This window comes from Ochotona curzoniae, unplaced genomic scaffold (assembly GCF_017591425.1).
Source record: "Ochotona curzoniae isolate NIBS_2020 unplaced genomic scaffold, NIBS_Ocur_1.0 scaffold_4701, whole genome shotgun sequence".
Taxonomy (NCBI): Eukaryota; Metazoa; Chordata; class Mammalia; order Lagomorpha; family Ochotonidae; genus Ochotona; species Ochotona curzoniae.
In genome coordinates this window covers 69617351-69641425 of record NW_024467122.1, presented here as the reverse complement: position 1 = coordinate 69641425, position 24075 = coordinate 69617351, and the positions used below count along the sequence as shown (strand labels likewise).

The following is a 24075-nucleotide window of genomic DNA, read 5'->3' as shown; positions in this document are numbered from 1 at the left end:
TTATTCTCAAAGAATTAATCAAAGAAATGGTTACCATGTTAATTTGACAATCATGAGATGTGACAACTTTCCCCTCTATGCCATAGCCTTGGCCCAAATCTGACAATCATAGAGGAATGTGCAGTATACTCTTAAAACATAAGGAAATAAGAGTCTCTTATGGGGAAAGTTTAAAAAAGGCTTCAAAGCAGGAGCTGGCCATTTGAATGAGTGTTTTGAATGAGTGTTTTGGTAGGAGGAACTGAATTTGCAAAGATAATATGGAGTTGGTTAAGGGGATTACTGTTAAGTGGGTAGTATAGTTGAAGTGAATTTTGCATCATTAAAACTTTTCATTCCTTTTCACATGGTGGTAAGCATTATCTTTTTCAAAAGGCATTTGTAGATTTTAGAATTGGCAAATAATTTTATTCTATAACTTTGATGTCATTTTTGAGAATGAGAAACCATTGATCATTTGCCGTTAGATTCCTTTCTTGAATTTTTTAATAGTGATTGGCCCCGTGGTTTGTTAGTTTCCTTTTGTGATCTTTCCTCCATATAGTGGATGACTGAAAATGGTAGTTCTTACAGAATTTTTGAATAGCATAGTTTTTGACAAGTGTAAACAGGGAAAGGGATACATAGAATAAGCCTAATTTTAGGTGATAAATCTTGAACAGTTGAAAACAATATTGAGATTTTATAATTCTACAGAAAAGAGTATGTCTGTGTTACTTTATAAAATATTACTTCACAGTGATTCCTCCCTCCTCCTCAAAGAGAATGGTGCACTGCTAAGCCAAAGGCCATGTTTGGCAATTGGCAAAATGCGTTTTGCTTCACTACTCCAACCAGCTGATTAACACCTTTACTTCCTTTTTCAATTCCTTTATCCACTCATTCATGATTCCTACTCCACCCCTTCACAAATAACCAAGCAACTGAAGTGAAGAAGGGGCCAGGGAACCTGTGATCACCTCTGTGCGGCTCAGGTGATGGTGGTGAGCAGTGTGTGTGTTTAAAGTATGAGGTTCATTTGCATATAGCAAGCTTAAAAACATCACTGGTGTCATCAGAATTGTGACTGTTTCTGCCCTTTCACAAGGCCTCAAGTAGCCTTTTCTTACTTTTTCATTCACAGACAGGGAACCATTTTCTGCTGAGGACCAAATGGATATTTACAACACTATTCCTAGATAATATAGACTCAGCAACTTAAAAATTAGCCTGCTGTAAATTTATTAAATGTTGAGTCCTGCCTGCACTTTCCCTGGCAGAACCAGACCGTATGGTTTCTCATGCCCTTTATGGATCCTGGACTGAATGTTTCCTATCTTGTTAACCCTTCGCATATGTAGCCCTCAGCTTTATGGAAGTGTATGGATACAGAATTTTTCTTTTAAAATTTTATTATTTTTGTTTGAAAGGTAGAGCATAGAGAGAAGTAGAGAGAGAGAGAGAGAGAGAGAAAGCGCGATTCCATCTGCTGGTTCAATCCACAAATGGCTGCAACTATCAGAGTTGGGTCAGGCTGAAGCCATGAGGCAGAAATTCCATCCAGGTTTCCCACTGTTATCTCATGGGGTGCAGTAGCAGGAAGCTGGAATCAGAAGCAGAGCTAGGACTCAGAACCAAGCATTCTGTTATGGGATGTGGAAGTCCTAGTTGATATTTTAACCACTAGGCCAAATGCCTGTATCCAAAGAAGTGTTTTATACCTGATCTAAACAAAAAGGCCAAGAAGTGACCCAAAGCAATATTATGGAGAGCACAGTTAGGAGTACTCTTATGCCAAAAAAAAAGTTATTTTCTTTTAGTTTTTATTTTTAACTGATAAATAAAAATAGTACATTAATGAGATATTTTGTGGTGCATCAGTACATGTTTATCTTATATAATTTAATTTATTTCCAAGTCATCTTATCCATAAAATTATAAAGTATTGGACCTGGTACGATAGCTGAGTGGCTAAATCCTTGCCTTAGAAGCTCCAGGTTCCCATATGGGTGCCAGTTCATGACCCATCTGCTTCACTTCTATCCAGCTCCCTACTTGTGGCCTGAGAAAGCAATAGAGAATGGCCCAAAGCCTTGGGACCCTTCACTCGCATGGGCTCCAGGCTCCTGGCTTCAGATGGGCTCAGCTCTGGCTGTTGCAGTGGTTAGGGAGTGAAGCAGCGGTTTTTCTTTTTGTTTCTTCTGCTGTCTGTAAATCTGCCTTTCTAATAAAAATAACTAAATCTTAAATATATATTTTAGATGTTATAAGAATTTCGAAAAATTATTTGGTGTTAATCCACCAAAGTTACATATATATCTACTGCATATACTAGCATTTTAATTATGAGATATTTTGTACAGATACACTTGTATTCAAAGTACATGAACACTAATTTATCTATAAATTTGTGATTATTTAAAATACTCTGGGCCTGGCGCGGTGGCGCAAGTGGTTAAGTCCGCGCCTTGCACGCCCGGGATCCCATATGGGCGCCGGTTCTAATCCCGGCAGTCCCGCTTCCCTTCCAGCTCCCTGCCTGTGGCCCGGGAAAGCAGTTGAGGACGGCCCAAAGCTTTGGGACCCTGCACCCGCGTGGGAGACCCGGAGGAGGCTCCTGGCTTTGGATCGGCATAGTATCGGCCCGTTGCGCTCACTTGGGGAGTGAATCATCGGACGGAAGATCTTCCTCTCTGTGTCTCCTCTCTGTATATCCGCCTTTCCAATAAAAAATAACAAAAATAAATCTTTAAAAAAAAATACTCTAACATTGGAAAGAAGCCAAATGTCCATTATCAATAGAATATAATACGATACATAAAGAAAGCTAGAAGAAAAGGGTGTGTGTTGTATACATCTCCAATGTTCCATTTTATACAAAGTTCACCAATAGCTAAAGAAGTATAGCATTAGAATTTAAGATATTAATTTTTTAAAAAGATGTTTATTTATTTTAATTGGAAAGTCAGATATACAGAGAGGAGGAGAGACAGAGAAAAGACCTTCTGTCTGCTGATTCACTCCCCAAGTGGCCATAATAGCTGGAGCTGAACTGATCCAAAGCCAGGATTCCAGAGCCTCTTCGGGTCACCCACACAGGTACAGGGTCCCAAAGCTTTGGGCTGTTCTCTGCTGGTTTCCCAGGCCACAAGGAGGGAGCTGGATGGGAAGCAAGGCTGCTGGGCTGTGAAACGGGGCTCTTATGTGATCCCAGGGTGTGCAAGGCGAGGACTTTAGCTGCTACACTACTGCGCTGGGTCCAGACATTCATTTTCTTTGGGATGGTTAGAGAGGGCTTACTAGTAATGTCCCAGTTATTGACCTGGGAGTTATTTATAATGGGTGATATGTTCATTTTGTAATAAAAGTGGTAATTTAGGGCCTGGCAGCATGGCCTAGTGGCTAAGGGTCTCACCTTGAATGCACCGGGATCCCATATGGTCGCCGGTTCTAATCCCGGCAGCTCTACTTCCTCTCTGTCTCTCTTCCTCTCTGTATATCTGACTTTGTAATTAAAATAAAATAAATCTTTAAAAAAGTGGTAATTTAACATAATGCATGTTATACTTTAATTTAAAACTAAAAAACCAAAAAATAGACTTGTGTGTGTATTATCTTGTGAATATGGCTGAGCAACCCCTCTGAAGTTGTGTGCAAAGTGCCAATTAAATATCTGTAAGTGTGTTTTAGGGCAGGGAAGTTCTGTAGCATTAATCAGATCTTCAGAAAGATTCCTGACTCAGAAGAGGTTAAGAGCCTACATCACCCAAGTCTGCATATTCAGTGGAATTATAAATTCAAATGTCTGTTGTGTATAGCTTCTTTTTACAGTGATATAAATCCTGTTCTCTGTGTTTTAGATCCCACCCTCTGAGACCTTTTTGAGGCTTTTGCTTTCATCAGCACTGTTCATCCTTATTCTCTCTGTGGGATGTTTGCCAGGCATTTCTCCCTTAATTTAATTTTAAAACCCCTCTTTATTTTGTGCTTCTTTCCCCATTACCACTCTATTTCTCCCCGTTCACATCAAAAGTCCAAAGGTTTATTTTTACTTTCTCACCTCCTGTGGTTGCCCGAGTTTATTCCAGTTGGGCTTTCCTCTATTCTAGCACTTTACCGAAGTGTTTTTTTTCCTCAGGGTCACATTGTTTTGAGCTGAAACTAGTGATTAAAGTAGGATAAGAATAACCCAGGTATAATTACCTTAGTCATATTTATCTTTTAAGAAGATTTATTGTTTAGTTACCTGATAGATAAAATGACACAGACCATTGTCTGTTGGTTCACATGCTAAATGCCCATAATGGCTAGAACTGGGCCAGAATTCCAGAAGTCTGGAATTCCATCTGGATCCCATGTAGGTGGCAGGCACCCATGTACTGGGTCATTACCCACAGCCTTTCCAGGTTCCTTAAGCAAGAAACTGGATGGGAAGTGGAGAGGCCAGGACTTGAACAGGCCCTCCAATAAGGATTATGGAAATTCTAAGTGACCACTTAACCCGTCTACCACAGATATCTGCCCCATTAATTATAATTTCTCATGACATTTTTGTCACTGCCTGTGTAGAAGTTTGTTTTAATTGTTTTTATCTCTCATCTTCCCTCTCATTCCCTTACCCCTCGTAAGTATTTTAGATTTTTATAAATCCAGTTTTGCTGTAAACTCCTTTTTTTGAACTGCTTTCAGTCAACACTAGATTAAGAAATTGTTGTTTTACATCTCTTCCATTGCTTCTGGATATTTTCTGGTATCTAATCAAGATATTTACCACATTTTGAAATTAATCCTTTAGATATGAGTATATTTCTTTGTTGATTTTTTCACTTAGCACGTGTGTTTGCCACATACTGTTCACCAGACGCTGTCCTAGTTACTGGTTTTAGAGCAGTGATTATAACAGCAAAGTTTTGCCATAGAACTTACAATCTTGGTGAGTAAGAGAATAGATGAAATAAACATAAATGTATACTGTTTTAGGTAGTGAAAAATGCTATGGTGAGAAAATTAAAACAGGAAAGGAGAGAATGTGCCATAAACATCCATGTGTAAGATTTTGTTTGAACATACATTTTTTACTCATTTGGTTAAATATCAAGAAGTGCTGATGCTGGAATAAATAGTAAGAGTGTGTTATATATAATTTTGTGAAAAACTACCAATCTATTTCCTCACTGCTACTTTTACTCCTGAAAAAGTTTTGTTCTTAGAGACCAAAAATCCTTGAGATTATTAGCTGCCTTACTTTATGAAATATACAGGCCAAATCCCAAGGTCAAAATTTAACTTTTTCCTGGTGAATTTATGGAGTTTGAGTATGTGTTTGCAATAAGCAAGTGGCTTTAAGCCTGTAGGAGATTTTCTAGAGAAATGATCTGATCATTAGCTGTGTAAGTAAGGTTGTGAAGTGGATGTTTTGAATCTCAGTGGTGAGCTATGATGATGATATAGGTTTCAGAATAATAAGTTTTTAGTGAGATTCATAAGTTTTCTTGGAACTAAGAAGAAAGGGAGATTTCATGGATGGTTTGATTGCTGAACATTGATTAAGAGAGTCAAAGAACACAGACCTTGTCTAAGGCTGATTGACTATCAGGATGTATCGTTGAAACCTCATTGAGCTGATGTGCGCATTCACATCTGTTCTGGGGCCTTGTTTCAAGCTGATGTGCAGCAGTTTCATGGTGTAGTCACAGGAGATCAGGGATAAGGAGTTTCTGTCCCTGCTCTGTTGCTGATAAATTGTGCTACTTTGGGCAAATCAAAATTAGCCTTCCTGGGCCCAGTGTGGTGGCCTAGTGGCTAAAGTCCTCTCCTTGAACATGCTGAGATCCCATATGGGCACCAGTCCTAATCCTGGTGGCCCTGCTTCCCATCCAGCTCCCTGCCTGTGGCCTGGGAAAGCAGTCGAGGACAGCCTAAGGCCTTGGGACCCTGCACCCGTGTGGGAGACCTGGAAGAGCTTCTGGCTCCTGGCTTCGGACTGGTGCAATACCGGCCGTTGTGCTCACTTGGGGAGCGAATCATCGGACGGAAGATCTTTGTCTCTCCTCCTCTCTGTATATCTGCCTTTGCAATAAAAATAAATAAATCTTTAAAAAAAATTAGCTTTCCTAGGCTTCAATGTATTTATCAGTAAAATGATGAAATTGAACTAAAGATTTTTAAGGTCCTTTTCTATGATAAATTTTTAGAACCTTTTATTATTTTTTAAAAGATACATTCTTTATTTTGAAAGTCAGAGTTAATTTTAGAGAAGGAAAGACATAGCGGGAGAGGTCCTCCTGCTGGTTCAGTGTCCAGATGCCTGCAATTGTCAGGGCTAGACACAGGAGCTTCAGCCAGGTCTCCCATGTGAGTCCCAGGGACCAAACACTTGTGCCGTCTTGCGCTGTTTTTTCCAGGCTTTTAACAGGGAGCTGGATGGGAGTGGAATAACCAGGACAAGAAATGGTACCCATGTGGGATACTGGTGTCAGAGGTGTAATTTTACACACTGTGCCACAATGCCAGCTCCAAATTATATGAACCTTTAAAATATAGTTGTCACTGTAGCCTTAGGCCAAGAATTCAGTTTCTACAACAGTATTTTCCTGATATGATTTTTATCAAAGTAAGATTTTGAAATAACTATTTTTTAAAATTCATGGATTGCTTTTCAGAAGAATTGTTCAAAATCACAATGCCATTAGCAATTTGTTTTTTTAATAATTTGTTTTTTATAAACAATTTTTAAAAATATTTTTAAATTTTGAATGTCAGAGTTATACACATACACACATAGAAAGCTGTTCCATCTGCTGGTTTACCTCTAACACAGCTGTGATAGCTGGGGCTGGGCCAGGCCAAACCCAGGAGCTAGAAGCCTCTTCTGAGTCTCCCTCGTGGATGTAGGGACCTGAGCACTAGGGCCATTCTCTGCTGCTTTTTCTGGACCATCAGCAAGAAGTTATATTGGAAGTGAAGAGTCTGGAAGACAAGCCGATGCCCATATGGGATGCAAGTGTCATCAGTGGTAGCCTTACCTGCTCTACCTCAACATTGGCCCTCATTAACAATTATTAAGTGTGCTTATTTCCCTACAACATTCTAAAATTGAGTTTAATTTTTTTGTTTGTTTGTTTGTTTGTGGGGCCAGCACTGCCCCACAAACAAACTTAACCAAACTTAACCAAGCTAGTACCTACAGCTCTGGTATCCCATAAATTGGTGCCAGTTTGAGTCTTGACTGTTCCTCTTCTGATCCAGCTCCCTGCTAATTCACCTCAGAAAGCAGCAGATAATGGCCCAAAGAATTGAGCTTCTGTCACTGAAGTGGGAAGCCAGAATTACTTTCCTTGGTCTGGCCCAGCCTTGACTGTCAGGGTTATCTAGGGAGCGAACCAACAGATGGAAGATTTCTCTTCCTCCCTCTGCCCCTGACTCCCTCACTGTAACTCGCTTTTCAAATAAATTAAAATTTTTTAACTTGTTAATTTAATGGATTTTATGTAAACCTCAAAGTTTTGTTTCTTTATTTGCATCACTATTGGTCCTTCCAAGTTGTTTTATTGTTTGGATTTATTGGACATCCTTCCTTATAAAATACTTGGTTATATTCTTTGTTTAGTAGCTCCTCCCAACTAAATGTTAATTAGAAGAATACTAGATTCTTAAAATTGTTTTCAAGTATTCATTAATTTCAAAGTCTTTTTCACTTTTTAAATATATTAATATTTGTTTCATGTAGCTATGAGCCCTTGTATTTGGTGAATATATGTTTATTATCGTCATCTCTTCTTACTGGATGGATTCTTTGATTATTATGTGGTGTCCTTCTTCTTCTCTTTTAATGTTTTTCACATCAAAATCTATATTATCTGATATAAGAATGGCTACACCAGCTTGTTTTTCCTTTTCGTTAGCCTGGAATAGCTTTTTCCATCCTTTCACTTTCAGTTTCTGCTGATCTTTGTTGGTGAGATGTGTCTCCTGTAGGCAACAAATAGATGAGTTTTGTTTTTTGATCTAGTCCATTAATCTATGATGTTTGTTTGATGAGTTTAAGGGTTAACATGAATGGGTGGTAATTTGGTCCTGTCATTTTAGCAATGGGTTGTTCATTGATTTAATCTTCTGTTGTCGTTTTATTGGGATGTTCTTTGCATTTGCTTTTGATTTGAGTGGGTGGTATTTCTCTTCTCTGTCAAGAGAACATCTATAAGTACCTTTTGTAGGGCAGGTCTGGAAGAGGAAAATTCTTTGAGCTTTTCTTTGCTGTAGAAAAAAATTATTTTATTTTCAAAGACATATGAAAGCTTTGCTCTGTACATTATCCTGGGTTGGCCTCAGTTGCTGCAGCCTGTTCTGTCCCAGCCTACCCCCAGTTCCAACTCTCACTAGTGGGTGTTGCAGCCTTGCACTGCACCCATCTCCAGTTCTCATGCAAACAGATGGGTACAAATTATTAATCTAGTATGGCCCACACCATGTTTTGGCCTCCCCATATGCCAGTTTGTGCTACAGCTTGGCCTAGTGCTACCAGGTCCATCCTGCTAGCCAGCTCACATACCTGATGACAAGAGGAGCAGCCCTGTCTGATCTGGCCCAAACCCAGCCCCAACTCATGTGCTCACCACTGGGAGCCTAGTGGGGAGTTCCCCAAGTATTCCCACCAGGTCAATTCTAAGACATGACTCTCACACATGTCAGCAGGTGCCAGGGTTCTGACCAGCACACTTCATCCACAGGTCTCAGCCTTTGTGTGCTGAAGGATACTGCATCTTGGCCTACCCCACACCCAATTTTTAGGTGCATCTGTGGGTGCTGCAACTTGAACCAACCTGGCTTACTCTGAACCCCAGTTCGCATGGGTGTTGGTAAGCCCCATGATCATGCCTAGCTTGGCCATCACTACTCCCAACTCACACAAACTAGTGGGTATTGTAGTTCCATAGGGATGAGCGCACAAATTCCCCACAGAATCTGCCCCAAACCCAGTTCTCTTGCATGCCAGTTAGTGTTGTGGCCCAGCCTAAGGTGGCCCACCCATTGCCACAACACTGGCAGGTTCTGTGGCCTAATCCTCCACCCTACCCTAAGCCCTATAATTTTTTGTTTTATTAATTGCATTGCATTATGTGACACTGTGTTATAGGCACTGGGATTCCCCCCACCCCTCCCCAAACCTTCTCCCCATGGTGGATTTATCCACCTTGTTACATTACCACAGTTCAAATTCAGTTGAGGTTCTTTCATTGGAAGTATTTATCAAGCATAAAGTCCAGCATCTTATTGTCCTAATGAGTTCAATGAATTCTTGGTGAAACCATCTCTGGTCTGAAGGTAAAGCCAGCAAAGTATCATCCCAATCAATTAAAAGCCCCAACATAACATCAACAACAATTTACAACATTATGGCATTAATTGACATGATGTTGATTAACCAGTATGTTAATAGAAAAATGCAGGTTCTTAACTACATCCTGTGACTTCTTCATAGACATTTCAATTTTAGTTTATGTTCAGCTGGGTTTTATACACCTCAAAATGGCTATAGATTACTATTTAGCTGTCTCATGTCTATTTTCATTTTAGTATTTAGCTGTTTATAGTGTTGAAGCATGATTTTGCTGAACTTGGTTGTTTTTCAGATGGTCTGAACTGGTTTATAACTCTAGCAAGACATGTGTCCTCACTTTAGGTACATAACTTTTTTTTTAGGAGGGGTGTGCAGAGAAATCTCCAATACCCCAGTGCCGCGTAACTAATCTTTGTGTCCCACCTAGTGAGGTATGAGTGAATCCACGCTGACCATTTCCTGTCTGATTCTATGCTTTGCTTGTTGTTGTCTGTCTATTCTAGGTTTTTTGTTTGTTCGTTTGTTTTGAGGGGTTTCTGGAGCAATCCTAATGGTGATCGCGAGAGAGGGTGGGGACCCAGAGCTTGAGCCAGACAAGGACCAGAGAAAGCTTGCCTCCCTAGTCCTGAAGGAAGTTTATTATTCTTCTGTTTCTGCAGACTGCTCAGGGCTCCTAGTTGTCATTGCAATTACGCTGGTTTCTGCATGGCAGAGTTTGGACTTCTTCCATCCCCCGTGGAAGCTCCAGTTGGGGGTGGATGACCTCAGAGTTCTTGGCCTCCAAGGGCACTCCTATTCCCTGTGATATCCTTGGCAGTTGGGATGTAGTCCTTGGTGTCCGTACTGATAGTCCTTGGTGAGGATCTGGGAGTCTTCAGGGTTGGGATACTAGCCTCCTCCCGTCCACCTGCTCTACTCTGGGGTCTCAACCCCCCTGCTCCATATCCTCGACCTCCTGTTAGAGGCTGTCAGGATCGCTCCTGATTCCCCCCTTATGCCTGTGTAGCTTTACTATTGTCTAGTGCTGACTCGAGTCTGTTGTCTATGAGTTACCAGATTTGATCCTGATAGACTATATTTCACGTCTTCCTCACAGTTTTTAGGGAGATGGGAAGATTTTTCTGCATTCCCTCCCCATTATGGCATAACATAGGGTATTAAGAGTGTTTTAGGTTTTACAGTTCTTTGATGTAGATCATAAGCAGTCTGACTCACATTAATTGTTGATTTATAGATTACAACAGGTTATCTTATTGCATTGGATACAGGTTGTCAGAGATTGCAATAATATTACAATATACAGGTACTATTTTCCAGATTGACATCTTTTCATCTCAAATTAAGGCAAACATGTGGTATTTATCCTTTGGGGATTGGTTCATTTCTCTTAGCATAATAAGCCCTAGCATTCTTGTGGGCCAGTGGGCTGTGATCAATGCCAGATAACCCAGCCCAGGTCTCCCACATGGGTAGGTGTCCTAGAGTTGTTCTTATACACAGTGAGAGACCCTTCTTAATGTTCTTATACACCTAGGAATCTTCTCAATAGTTCTGTAGTTTCTTATGATGGTAAGAAATTTTATTGCAGAACTAAGGAGACTGGTCTTCATTATGATTAATAGAGAACCACTCTCTGTCCTTTCTTTGAGTATGTGTGTGTGTGTGTGTATCAGTTTGTATAATCATGTTCAAGGTAATACTCATAGCTGGGTAAATGTGACTTAAAAGCCTTTCCATACCGTATATATTCCTCACCCTATGAAGATATGGTTTATGCTTTGATTTGTCTCTGTACCTATTTTATTATATAGGGTGTTGCTTTTAGAAAAATGATCTTTTACCTTCATAGGCTGTATGTACTTTATGCCACTCCACAGAGATAAAGGGACAGTGGGATGGAGGAGTCAGTAGTGAAAAAAACAGGTGCTTAGAAAATGGCAGTATCAGGAAAACTTATAATGGAACTGTATGTTTTCCTGACCTTGGTGATAGATGCAGGGTGTTTAGGCATATGTGATGAAACTTCATTGAAATACACACGCACACAGAGGAATACAAGTAAAACTGGGAAATCAGAATAAGACAGGTGAGCTTGAGTATTTGGTCCCCACTTGGGATGCCTGCATCCCATATCATAGTGTGTGGTTCAAATCCTGGCTACTCCATCCCCAACATTTTGTTAATGACACCTGGGGAAACAACAACATGTGGCTCAAATACTTGAGTCCCTACCATCTGTGAAGGATAATCGGAATAAATTCTTTGAAGTTCATTCTGTCAAGGAAGAAACATTTGATACTATTGTGAATACTACAAAGTAACCAAAGTGCTCAACATCAAAAACTATAAATCTATTTTTTGTGTAATAATACAAATGACTTTAGTAGAGCATAGAACCATGGTTAAACGAAATGTTCTTACTATATTGAAAAACTCAATGTAGCAGAAAATGTATTTTGAATTTGTTGTAACACATTCATAATTCGAAATTGCATCTATATAAGCCTAATATTCTATCAAGAAAATAACTAATTTAAAAAATCTGAAAGTATTTTTATGTATGTACATCCTTTTCAGTGGAAAGCATTTGTGATTATAAGAAATGTGATTTTTAAAAATGAGTACATCAGTATTTGCATTTTCCCTTTTTACTAGTTAGCAATAAGATTTTAGAAATATTTGAAGACCACGCTGTATTTACTGCCTGCAGTTGTTCAGTGGGTCTGAGCTAGAGTGATGTCCTAGTTTTTAAAAACACATACATCCATCCTGACCATTTTCAGCAGTCCAAAAAGAAAAAAGATTACATTTTTTCTCAATCATTATTTTCATACTCCATCCAAGACACGATCAAATTGTTGGCTGAAATAGGCCCTTTCCTTGCCTGTCTCCCGCTTCTCAGAGACCAACACATAGCAAGGACCAACCAGCCAAGGAACATCTGTTTGTGACTGCTGTTCTTTTTTAGTTAGTAGATGTTTCATGTGGGTTGAAGCTGTGAATTCTTCCTCTTGATGTGCTCATGATTTCTGCACTTCAACTTGCGACCATAACACAACTTTGAACTATTACCGAAAGTCCTTTTGTGTGTGCGTGTGCCCAGTGTTAGAAAGTTACCTACCCTAAATTGGTGTGATATTGGTTTGGCTATACTTTAAGACTTTGTTAGTGGCACCAGCTTTCCATTTGATATTTAAAATGACTCCTAACTACAACTTAGCCAATTATTCAATTTAAAGAAAATGTTATTGAGACATGTTGAATCTCATAGTACAACGTTGCTTATTATCCAGGTCAGAGGACATTAGCTCCTTGCTGAGACTCCCTACTATATCTCTTGTTAAGAACTTGATGTAACAGATTAATTAATATATTTAAACTTTATGATAAAGTCAAAGTACTTTTTGAATGTTGACTAGTTTGAAGTGACCAGAATCTGTATTTCTCGTACCTTATATATATTTTTCCTTTAGGAAAATGCTATACTTAAGACCTATTTTTTTTCCTTTCTTGTATGTCTTGCTTGTATATACATTTATTTTGTTTTTTCCATTTTTTTCTCTCTCACTTCCCCCTGCTGTTCTTATTTTTTAAAGTATGTATCTGTTCAGACTGAAATGTGTTTTCTGAAACAGCTGGCATTTCAGAATTGCTTATTATTAACCCCATGAAAACAATGTGTGAAATCGTTTTTTATAAAAATTATTGCTAATACAACTTTATCCATAGACATATTGGGAAATATTTGATTGCAGTTGATTTAAGTCCAGTTCTTATTCTTTTCTGTGTAGTACTTCTCAAAATCTGAGGCCTCCAGAATTCACAGATTGAGGTTGGCACCATTTGCAGAGAGAAGCCTTCAGTAATGTGTAAGTAGTTTTTGTTTTTTATTTGTTTAAATTAAATATATTTTAAACAGTAAAATCTTAATTTATCAGAATTCTTAAGAATTTGGAATATATTTATCACATAACAATTTTGAGTAAAAAGTAGCACGGAATAACCTGAAAGAAGATGTCCAAAATCCTCGTTTGGGTCAGTATTAATTTAGCACTTTATTAGGGAGAAACTCCCTAATGGAAAGAATCCTGAATTAAGGGAATGGAATTCTTGCACAGGTTGTATTACCAACTATTTGGGTATCTTTAAATAGTTTACTTCTGTGCTGCTTTGGCTATAAAATGAGGGATTTGACTAGTTATGATTTATAATAAGATCTCTTCATCTGCAAATGCCTATTATTACATTCTTAATATTTTCTATAATCAAGGTTTAAAAATACTTCAAAAGAGACTTGTCAAACTACACATTTATGTTTTTTTTCTGTTGTTGGTGGTGGTGTTGCTTGAGGATAGATGTTGAGGTGACCACAAAATAGGTTAAGGGTAAAATGGATTTGCTTTCCTTAGGAAATCGTACCTAGATAGTACATCAATTGGAGTTACAAAACTTATTTGGGATGCAGAAAGCATCCAGAGCTTCCATCTGCTGGCTCATTTCCCAACTGCCAGTGATAGCCACAGCTAGGACAAGACTGAAGCCAGGAGCTAAACTGAATTCAGATTTCCCTTATGATGGCAGGGACCTAGCTACTTGAGCCATCAGCAATGCTTCCTCAGGTCTGCATTAGCACTAACCTGGAGACAGGAGCCAGGCACTCTGTGGGATGCAACATCTTATATTGTAGAACAAATGCCCACGCCAATAAAGCTTATATTCAAATACTTACTTTAAAAAAAGATTGTCTTGGACTTTTGAACCTCTTTAAAAAAATTCCAGTGTACTCTTAAATATGGTATTCAAATAAGTCTTCTTTCCTTTAAAAATCTCTATGGAATACTTATATGGAAGGATTGCCAATTTTTAAGGAGATGGGGAAAGAGAGAAGAAAGTTGTCTAACTTCTTGTGCATGAGACTTTTATGGAGAAACTGGTGTGGGTAATTTTGGGCAGGTTGAAGTCAAGCACCTGGAGTTGGAAGGATAATGGAAGAAAAGATGGTAACACACGGAATTAAAGTATGTAAAGCCGTGAGACAAGGTAGATAAACAAGAAACTCTTTGGCAGAAGCCGTTGCTTTTATCCTGGTTGTCATAAGTTTCTCATGTTTATTAAAAACTCGTTAAATAAATGAATCAATTACTTATTCTGTACATTTCTAATTTTGTTTAGGACCCTGCTTGTGGTGGTAATTGATTAATAGATTAAATACACTACTGTATCTGTATCAGCAGCTATAGAAAATGATTGAGAAACAGAAAAAAGACTTAATGTTTCATATTGTATACTTACTATAGATTATAAGTTGAACATTCAAATAACATGTATTTTTTAAAAAAGATTTATTTATTTATTTTATTGCAAAGTCATATATACAGAGAGGAGGAGAGACAGAGAGGAAGATCTTCCGTCCAATGATTCACTCCCCAAGTGAGCGCAACGGCCAGTACTGCGCTGATCCGAAACTGGGAACCAGGAACGCCTTCTGGGTCTCCACATGGGTGCAGGGTCCCAAACCTTTGGGCCATCCTCGACTGCTTTCCCAGGCTACAAGCAGGGAGCTGGATGGGAAGTGGAGCTGGCGGGATTAGAACCAGCGCCCATATGGGATCCCGGCATGTTCAAGGCGAGGACTTGAGCCGCTAGGCCACGCTGCCAGGCCCAATAACATGTATTTTTAAACTACTTGTCTACCATACTTTAAATATTATATAGGAAGGAAAAAAATGGGATACCAGTTAAATGTATATTTGTATTTGATGCAATATTACATAGTTTAGTATAATTGTGCATATTATAGCAGTTAGAAATGCTTATTAAATAAAATTATGAATATTTAAATTCTTTGTAGCCTTGCATGAGCATTTGAAGGATATTTTCTGTTCTCAAATACTGGATAGAAGATATAAACCTGATTTTTTTCTTGTGAGTGAGATTACTCTTTTACTTATTTAGTATAGTTCATAAAATTTAAATTAATGTGTACATTTAAAAACTGTACAGTTGATCTTAGCCAAAAGGCCAAGAAGTGATACATTTAAAATTTTACATCAAAGTCTTAAGAATAGCCAAGCCAATCTTTAAAATTTTTACTTACTGTGATATATTAAAATGCCGAGAGAGAGAATCTGCTGGTTCACTCTCCAAATAACTACAATATCCAGGATGGCCAGACCAAAGCCAGCAGCACAGGATTAATTCTGGACCTCCTATGTGGGTGACCGGGATCCATATGGTTGAACTATCAGTTACTGCCTATGAGGACGCACATTAGCACAAAGCTGGGATTGAAAGTGGAGCTTGAATTCAAATTCAAATCAGGCATTCTGATATAGGATTGGGCATCTTAGGCTGTGCCTGTCCCATACAGATTAAAGTTTTGAAAAATGAGATTGACTAGAAAGAGGAAATAGTATGTAGACAAAGTAGCAAAGAATAAAGTTGTTGGAGCAGGCCTGTAGGATGATAGCTTAACCAGTTAAGATGCTGGTTAAGCTATCTGCATCCCCTCTTGAAGTGCTTAGGCTGGATTCCCAGCTCTGGCTCCTAACTCCAGCTTCCTGCCAGTGTGGATGCTGGACTGCAGTTAACAGTGGCTCAAGCTGCTTGGTTCCTGCCATCCTGTCGGAGACTTGCAGTGTGCTCCCAGCTCCCGTGGCTCTCGCCCTGGTTGTTGTGAGCAACGGTGGAGTAAGCCCATAGAAGGGAGCTTGCTTGCTTGTTTTTTCTTTCTCTCTGCCTCTCAAAAAATTTTTTTTAAAAGTTGTAAGAATACTAAATAAATAAATAACAACAACACAAAAGCAAAGTTGTTTGAAGGACAATAGATTAGATGATTGATTGGAAGAAAGATAACAGATAAAAATTAGAAAAATAAACGTCTCCTGTTTTGATAGAAAAATAGGTTAGAATAACTGGGGAATTAGTTGTTTTTGTTTTTGTTTGTTTGTTTGTTTGTTTGTTTTTTAAAGCAGAGACATCTTTTGAAGAGAGCTGGGTTAAGAAACTGGTCCATTGTGTTACTGACATTTTTACATATCTGAGTTTGGAACTATCACATCCTGTCTGAAAGGCTTCTTTTTCTTGCCATATTTGAATTTTTATAATAAATTCATTTTATTTTTGGATAATGTTTACATAGCTGATAGGTATGCATGCCCATGTGAACCATTGATTAGAGTGGGGAGGATTGTGGGATAGGGCAAAGTGGATGAAGCAACTGCCTCTAATCTCCATTTTTCTTCCTACATTTGTAAAAAATGGGGAGGAAAGAAGAGGAGAGGGCCACTCCCAGCAGCCCAACTGCATCAGTAACCATGAATGGGGGATGGACATCTGATCCCAGCAATCCCAGGATGCAACATGTTCTGATGATGCCAGCTCAGGGGTTTTCAGTAGTTCTGAGATGCTGTTGATTTTATTGCTGCAAAGCTGAGGAAATCCTTCCAAGGTTCATTGTCCATTTTAGAGTCTTCATTTGCCCAGTTACTGGCTGTTAAAACTTGGCTGGGAGAGCTGTCCAATTTGTTCTGCCCTTCATGATACTAGACGTCCTCTGCAGGAGGACCTCAGTGAACTGGTTGTCATGCCCACCCCCACACCCATGTGCATCTGGGCATGCTGTTCTCTGCATCTTCAGCAACCGAGGCAGCCTAGTTCTGACACATGCACTCCACAGTCAGACCTGAGATCCTGCGATTTCACTGTGGTTGGAGTTCTGAGTCCAGTGATCCAGTGGGATGAGGGGGAGGACCTCCAAAGAAACCTTGCCTGAGGTGATCCCAACCTGACTCCTGTGTGTGCCAGCCAGTGCGGGGTCTGGTTCAGTCAATTACCCACATCAGCCTACACACACTATTAGCTGCAGTTACCTGGTCAGTTCTATCTCTAGTTGCATTTCATACACAAACTAATGGGTGCTGCAGCGCAGCCCAAACCTGCCTATCCATGCTCAGCCCTCACACACACCAGTGGGAACTTCAACCTGGTCAGATTGATCCCCAATAGCTCCCACCAGGTCCATGCCCAGTCCTGGTTCTTGTGCTCACTAGTGGGAGCTACAGCCCATCCGAGGGGTGCCCACAGTTTCTTCACTAGGCAATCCCACAACCTCCAGGTGGTTCTACTGTCTAGCCTGACAGGACTTGCCCCAGTCCCAGCATCTGCCAGCTAATGCTATGGCAAAGCCCAACCAGCCTGCATTTACCCTGGCTCATGCATGCATCAGCGGACACAATCGCTTAGCCCAGCCTGGTATCCCCCTAACCCAGCCCACAATGCAGGCCAACAGGCTTTGTAGCCCTGCCTAGCCTGGTCCACCCTAAGTCCCAGCTCTCACACTCACCAGTGTGAGCAGTGGTCCAACAGGGGAACCCCCATAGCTCCTCTGTTGGGTTCACTGCCTATCCTGGATCTTACGTGTGCTGTTGGGTGTTGTGGCCTAGTCTGGCATAGCTTGTCTCACCTCAGCATTCACCAGCAGATGCTGCAGCCTGGCTTGGCCCAGTCTACCCTCAGTTCCAGCTCATGCCTGGTGGGTGCTGCAGCCTAGCCCAACTCAACCAGCCCCCTAGTCCGGGCCCTGAGCTGGCTGGTACTGTGGCCCAACCTAACCTGTCTTGCATCCTATCTGCTTCTCACATCTGCCAGTGAGTGCTGTGAACTGATCCAGTCTGGCCTATCTCTAGACCTGACCCACACATATGCCAGCTGATACCATAACCTGGCTTGGTCTGGGCTGCTCCCATCCTTGATTCTTGGGCTCAACTGCAGGGACTGTTTCCTGACAGAGGAGTTTGGTAAGCTTTTGTTACCTATCATTTCAGTAATAATTAATAATTATGTAAAATTTTTATATTTGGAAATTTTGCTTTTCATATATTTTTAAAACGTTTCGTCTAGGGCCCAGTGTTGTGATGTAGTGGGTAAAATTAATGCCTGCGTTGCCAACATCATGCATGGGTGCTGGTTACTGTTCCAGCTGCTCCATTTCCAATCCAGCTCTTTGATGATGGCCTGGGAAAAACAGCAGAAGATGGCTAAAGTGTTTGGGCTCCTGTCACCTACATATAATATGCAGGCGAAGCTCTTGGCTCCTGGCTTCAGTCTGTCCCAGCCTTGGCAGTTGTCATGAGATGAGGAGTGAATGAATCAGTGTCTGTCTTTCTGTCTGTAACTTTGATTTTCAAATAAATAAGTAAATCTTTCTCATTTTTAAAAAGATTTATTTGTTTTTACTGGAAAGGCAGATTTACAGAAAGAGGGAGAGGCAAGAAAAAGATCTTCCATTCACTGCTTCACTGCCCTAATGGCCACAATGGCAGGAGCTGAGCTGATCCAAATGATGTCAGGAACCAGGAGCTTCTTCTGGGTCTTCCACATGGATACAGGTGCCCAAGGACTTGGGCCATCCTCTGCTGCTTTCCTGGGCCACAAGCAGGGAGCTGAATAGGAAGTGTAGTGTGAACCGGTACCCAGATGGGATGCCAGTGCTTGACGGTAGATTAGCCAGTTGAGCCATCATGCTGGCTACAATAGATGAATCATTAAATTTTTTTTTCTCTGATTGTTCCCTTTGTATTTTTCTTGTCTTTAGAGTTATTCACTTGGATAGTGAATGCTTAAATGCAATGATCTAATGGAGTAATACAAGAAATTTTTTTTTAAAAAGTCTTGATTATGCAGGGACTCAAAGGGAGGAAAGGCAGTCTCTGTTAATTGCTGAATGAGAAGGAAGTGTTTTGTAATGACTCCTGAATTCAGTTCTCGTGAACCTTTTAGGAATAGAGAGAATATCATCCTTATTTTCTGTTTTCTGTGCAAATACATGTAGTTTAAAGTAAAAGATGAGCCATACAGGTATCTGACATTTTTAAATAACTGCATGAATTTTTGTATTTTATGAACTAACTTGTTATCTATCCATGTTGAACAAAGAATTGCAAAACACTCTTTGCTTAATGGTACAGAATTGTTGTTGCTTCAGCTTGAATAAAGCTATGTCAGATTTTCATATTACTGTGATTATTTAGAGTAATTTTGGATTAAATGTATGATTGTTTGGTCTTCAATCTCAAAAAAAGAATTTATGGAAATTTACCACCTAGTTGTTCAGGGTTTTGCTGTGATGTTCCCTATTAAAGCCTGTTTTTTCTGTCATTGGGAATGCCGTCTTGATGTTCTCTTTCCAAGTAATTTATGTTGGCTCTCACCAACACAAGACATTTTGCTTTAATTTATATTTATTATTTTCCTTTAGTATTGCACATTTCACATTCCAAAATAAATCACTTGGCTCCATGGAGCTATTGTGAAGTACTGATTATTTGTTTATGTATTAAAGACTTCAATATTCTCTTTGCTTATATTTTTTAGTAGTGTCTTCCTTCTAATTTTTAAACCATACCTCACTTTAAATGTAGTTGATTTAAAATTAGAAATAGAGGCACATGTAAGTAATATACAATCTTCCTGAAAGAATTTAAGGGCACTTAGAGCTTTCAGATGGATTTTTGTCACCTGAATTGTTGCCATCTTAGTTCAAAATTGTATACTTTGTCATCTGTGCTTTAAAATATTTGCCTACCTTCTCATCCTGTCCAAGCTCCAAATGAATAAGTAGAAAACAGTAACAAGGCCAGGGAAATTGAATGATTTATCATTTACTGCCCTGTCAATAAATGTAAGAGGGTTTTATCACCACCTTATAATTTATTGTTCTTTTATTTATTAAGAACAACACCTTATTTTCTTTTAGCAATTATGTACTGTATTACATCAGGAATGAGACAACATTTAAAATTTGTAAACCAGGAAGATCTAATAAAAAGGAACTTTCCAAACAAATTTGTTCCCAATATTTGCTTAGCAGTTTTTCCAAAGAGTAAAGAATTAATTTTAAAAAGTTATTAGATAGATATACTTTCAAGATAGCACTGTTTCTCATTTATTTTCCTTCTTATTACATAACAAGGTATCATACTCAATTGTATGCAGTAGTGATTATAATGTTCGAATTAGTTACTTAACCGAAAGGTTTTTTTATTTAGTTGGAAAGGCAGACAAAAAAATCTAACATCACTGGTTCACTTACTAAATTAATACAGAGACAGGTGGGGCTGCACCAGTCTGAAGCCAGGAGCCAGGAATGTAATCCAGTAACGTGTCAGGAACCCATCACATATCACCTCGTAGGTGTGTGTCAACAGGAAGCTGGAATTGAAGGAGCCTGGCTGGGACTCAAGCCTAGTCATTTTGATATGGGATGAGTGTATCCCAAGCAGGATCTTAAGCATTAAACCAGTTGCCCACCCTTATTCTTTAGTTTTAAATAAGATCAAGTTAGAATCTAGACAATGGAAGATGTTTTCATCTCTCTTTTTTTTTTTTATGATGAAAGGAAAGTGCTTTTCCAATGTAATGTTTAAGCCTAGCTTTTATTAAGAGACAATACTTCAAAATTCGTGGAAACAAATACTTAAAAAGACTGAGGTGACTTTTGGCCTAATCATTTCACTTTCATGATTTTATGCTGAAGAAGTAACTACATGTTGTAACTAAGGGTTTATGTTCAAGGGTTTACATTGTAGCATTTAAGATTATTAGCAAAATAAATAGAAATAATAATTGATCAATAGTAAGCAAGTAGTTACATCAATAATAACATATCCATCAAATAAAATACAAATCAACCTAAAAATATTATTTTCAAATACTAATGAAATGGAGGGCAAAAGCTAAATATAAAGTGCTTTTCAAATTACCCTACTTTTAAATTAATTAACATCGTCAACTAAGTAAAGCTAGTTTTTTGTGTGTGTGGAGCACATGTTATATGTAGGCTGCTAAGAGTGATGACTCAGTATTTGCTAGTCTTCTCAGGGGAACAGGTTATTACCTTTTTAAAACTGTCAGGCTGGGAGGCATTTCTGAAAAGTTGGCATGTTTTATTATATGCAGGAGTCTTACTTGTAAGGGAATTGCTGCAGAGGAGCCATATACAGCTGCATAAAATTGATAGGAACATTTAATCCTTCTTTAGGCTTGTTTGCTAAGCAAACAACGGTACTATTTACAAAGACTATTTGAGCAGTGAATATAGATTCCAAGAAAAATGTGACGTGAATTATGAAAACTCATGATGTGAGCAATACAGAAAATTCAGTGAGATTGGGGATTATAATGAAAAATATTATAACTTTCTAATAAGTAAGTTCTCTATAAGAATCTCTTTACAGTCTGTAAGGGGAAGTTTACTTAAAGCTAGTATTTTCCTAAACAGTCTACGGATCTTTTTTAGTTGAATATTATTAAAATAGGCTTGGAAAAGTCTGAATTAAGTATAAATGCTAATCAGCTAACTATCAAAAGACTGCTATGACTTTATTTATTCATTTTATTTGTATGTTGTAAATATACAAAAAATACAGATATATAATTAATGTTTTTGTTCATGAAACCTTTTGTTTATATTTATTGGAATTGGTTCTAATATGAAAAGCTAGGAAACTCTTACATTTACTGTTCTTCCTTTAATAATGGTGTATAAGTAAGGAGACTATTGTGGAGTATATTCTTAGTTAAAAAAATAAAGTTTCAGTGATACTAGGCAACTGAAAGGGATTTTACTATCAAAATGTTTGCAAATACAAAGATTGCACTTTGTGTATCTCTGAGTTTGTTTCAAAGCATGCATTATTGCTATCTTTCAACATTTATTATTTGAGACTCTTCTGTTGTAGATTCTAAGTGTTATTCATAGTGGATTTTTCCATGTGTTTTGGGGGTTCTGGAATAGTAGCTGTCTCCATCTGGGCTTTATCTCCAGGCTGACATTTCACCCTCTAGAGCTAGTTTGCATTGGTTTCCCCAAGTGTATGACTACACGTGGGAACACTTTCAATATTAATTTCTCTGCTGAAACTTCTTAGGACCATAGGGTGACTTAAGCTCAACACCCAAATCTAAGAGTGAGTGGCCCTATTGTAAATGAACTCTCAGAGGAGATCTTTCCTCCACCTTGTAAATACCCTATGTTCAGATTGGGGCTAACGTTGTTATCTCTCTGTGCCAGTGGATTTTGAAAATCTCTCTAGCTAGAGAATAGTCATTTGAAGCTCTTGCCTTTATTTAGGTGACTCAGTTCTAAATCCCTGTTTTAGATGGTCCCAAACCTTATTTCCTGTCTCTGAAATGCCTTCTAAAACATAAACCCTTGATTACTGAGATCAGCAAATTTTTCCACCAAGTATTGACTTAAAGACTACATCCTGGTTTTTGGATTCCTCAATGTTATAAAGCCCTGGGAATTTCCCTTACAGTCTTCTAAATTAATCTTTACACTTAAAAGGTTTTTAAAGTTGACTATTTAGGTAACCTAAGATTCCATGCTGCCAAAATTATAAATACATGCATCATTTTTACAACAAAAGCAATAATGCTAAAGATAGTTCTATTTTTTAAAAGGATGCTTTTTATGTATGAAATAAAAAAACACTACTGGTTTATTATGGAAGTAGCACTCTTTATAGTTTTGTTGTTATTGTTCTTATCTGTCTGACAATCACTTATATTTATTTGAGTTACTATAGAATACTGGTCTTTTATTATATTTTTAGATGGAATCTACTGTAATGGAAGATGATTGAAGACAAGGGACCTCGCGTTGCTGACTACTTTGTTGTGGCAGGATTAACTGATGTTTCAAAGCCTCTTGAGGAAGAAATTCACTTCAATGATGCCTGTCATAAAGTAGCTAAACCGAAAGAACCCATCACAGATGTTTCTGTTATTATTAAATCCCTTGGGGAGGAAGTGCCACGGGATTACATGTGTATTGATGTCACCCCAACTGGACTGTCAGCTGATCTCAATAATGGAAGTCTTGTGGGGCCACAGATTTACCTCTGCTATAGAAGAGGAAGAGATAAGCCTCCACTTACAGATCTAGGGTAAGATACGGTGTTTTAAATTTGTATTTTATTTGAAAGGCACACACACCGCAGAGGTCTCTCTCTCTCTCTGGTTCACTCCTCACGTGTCTGCAACAGCCACGGCTGAGTCAGGCTAAAGCCAAAGCCTGTAATTCAAACTAGGATTCCAACATGGGTGGCTAGGACCCAAAAACTTGAACCCCCAGACTGCTGGCTCCTGGAGTGTATGTTAGTAAGAAGAAGCCTTGCAGCCAGGTCTTAAACCCAGGTGTTCAAATTTGAGACACAGCCATCAGAAGCAATATTGTTATGCCACATGCTTCCCCCATGTTTTTTTGAAATTATTATTGTTATTCTTCCAAATAATGTGCTTTGTAGGTTTTGAAGTTAGCTGTTCATCTAGTTCATTAGTAGAGATGTGGCAACTTCAGGAAAATAGATTTATATCTGGAATTCTGTTTCTCTTCCTGAACAGCTTTTACCTCTGTTCTACAACTTATCAGCATTCAAATCTTGCATGGGTTTCTTTTGATGCAGGGGAAAAAAATTGAAAATCACTTACAGAAAAATATCAAAATATTAATGCTGAGACTTCTATATGTTTTATCAGAGTACGTAGGTTTGAGTCCCAACTCTGCTTTTGAGTTTAGCTTCCTGCTAAGGTGCAAACTGAGAGAAAGCAAATGATTCAAGAAGTTAACTTCCTGTCCTTTATAATGGGAGACCTGCATTGAATTCCTGACTATTTGCTGCAGCATGGTTCAGCCCTGGCTGTTGCAGGCATTTAGGGGGCAAAGCAGCAGACACGGGGTGTTCTGTCTCTCT

General features: G+C 38.8%; 1 protein-coding gene across 6 annotated transcripts in view; it reads left to right on the top strand.

Moving 5' to 3' along the window:
• DENND4A (DENN domain containing 4A) overlaps window positions 1–24075 on the top strand; it is a 107072-nt gene that overhangs the window by 8977 nt on the left and 74020 nt on the right. For all 6 annotated transcript variants that reach the window (XM_040970073.1, XM_040970075.1, XM_040970076.1 and 3 more), the window contains exons 2-3: window positions 13111–13188; window positions 22936–23268. In XM_040970073.1, the coding sequence (XP_040826007.1) occupies window positions 22958–23268 (311 nt within the window). In that variant the 5' untranslated portion in view covers window positions 13111–13188; window positions 22936–22957. The remainder of the gene's footprint in view (window positions 1–13110; window positions 13189–22935; window positions 23269–24075) is intronic.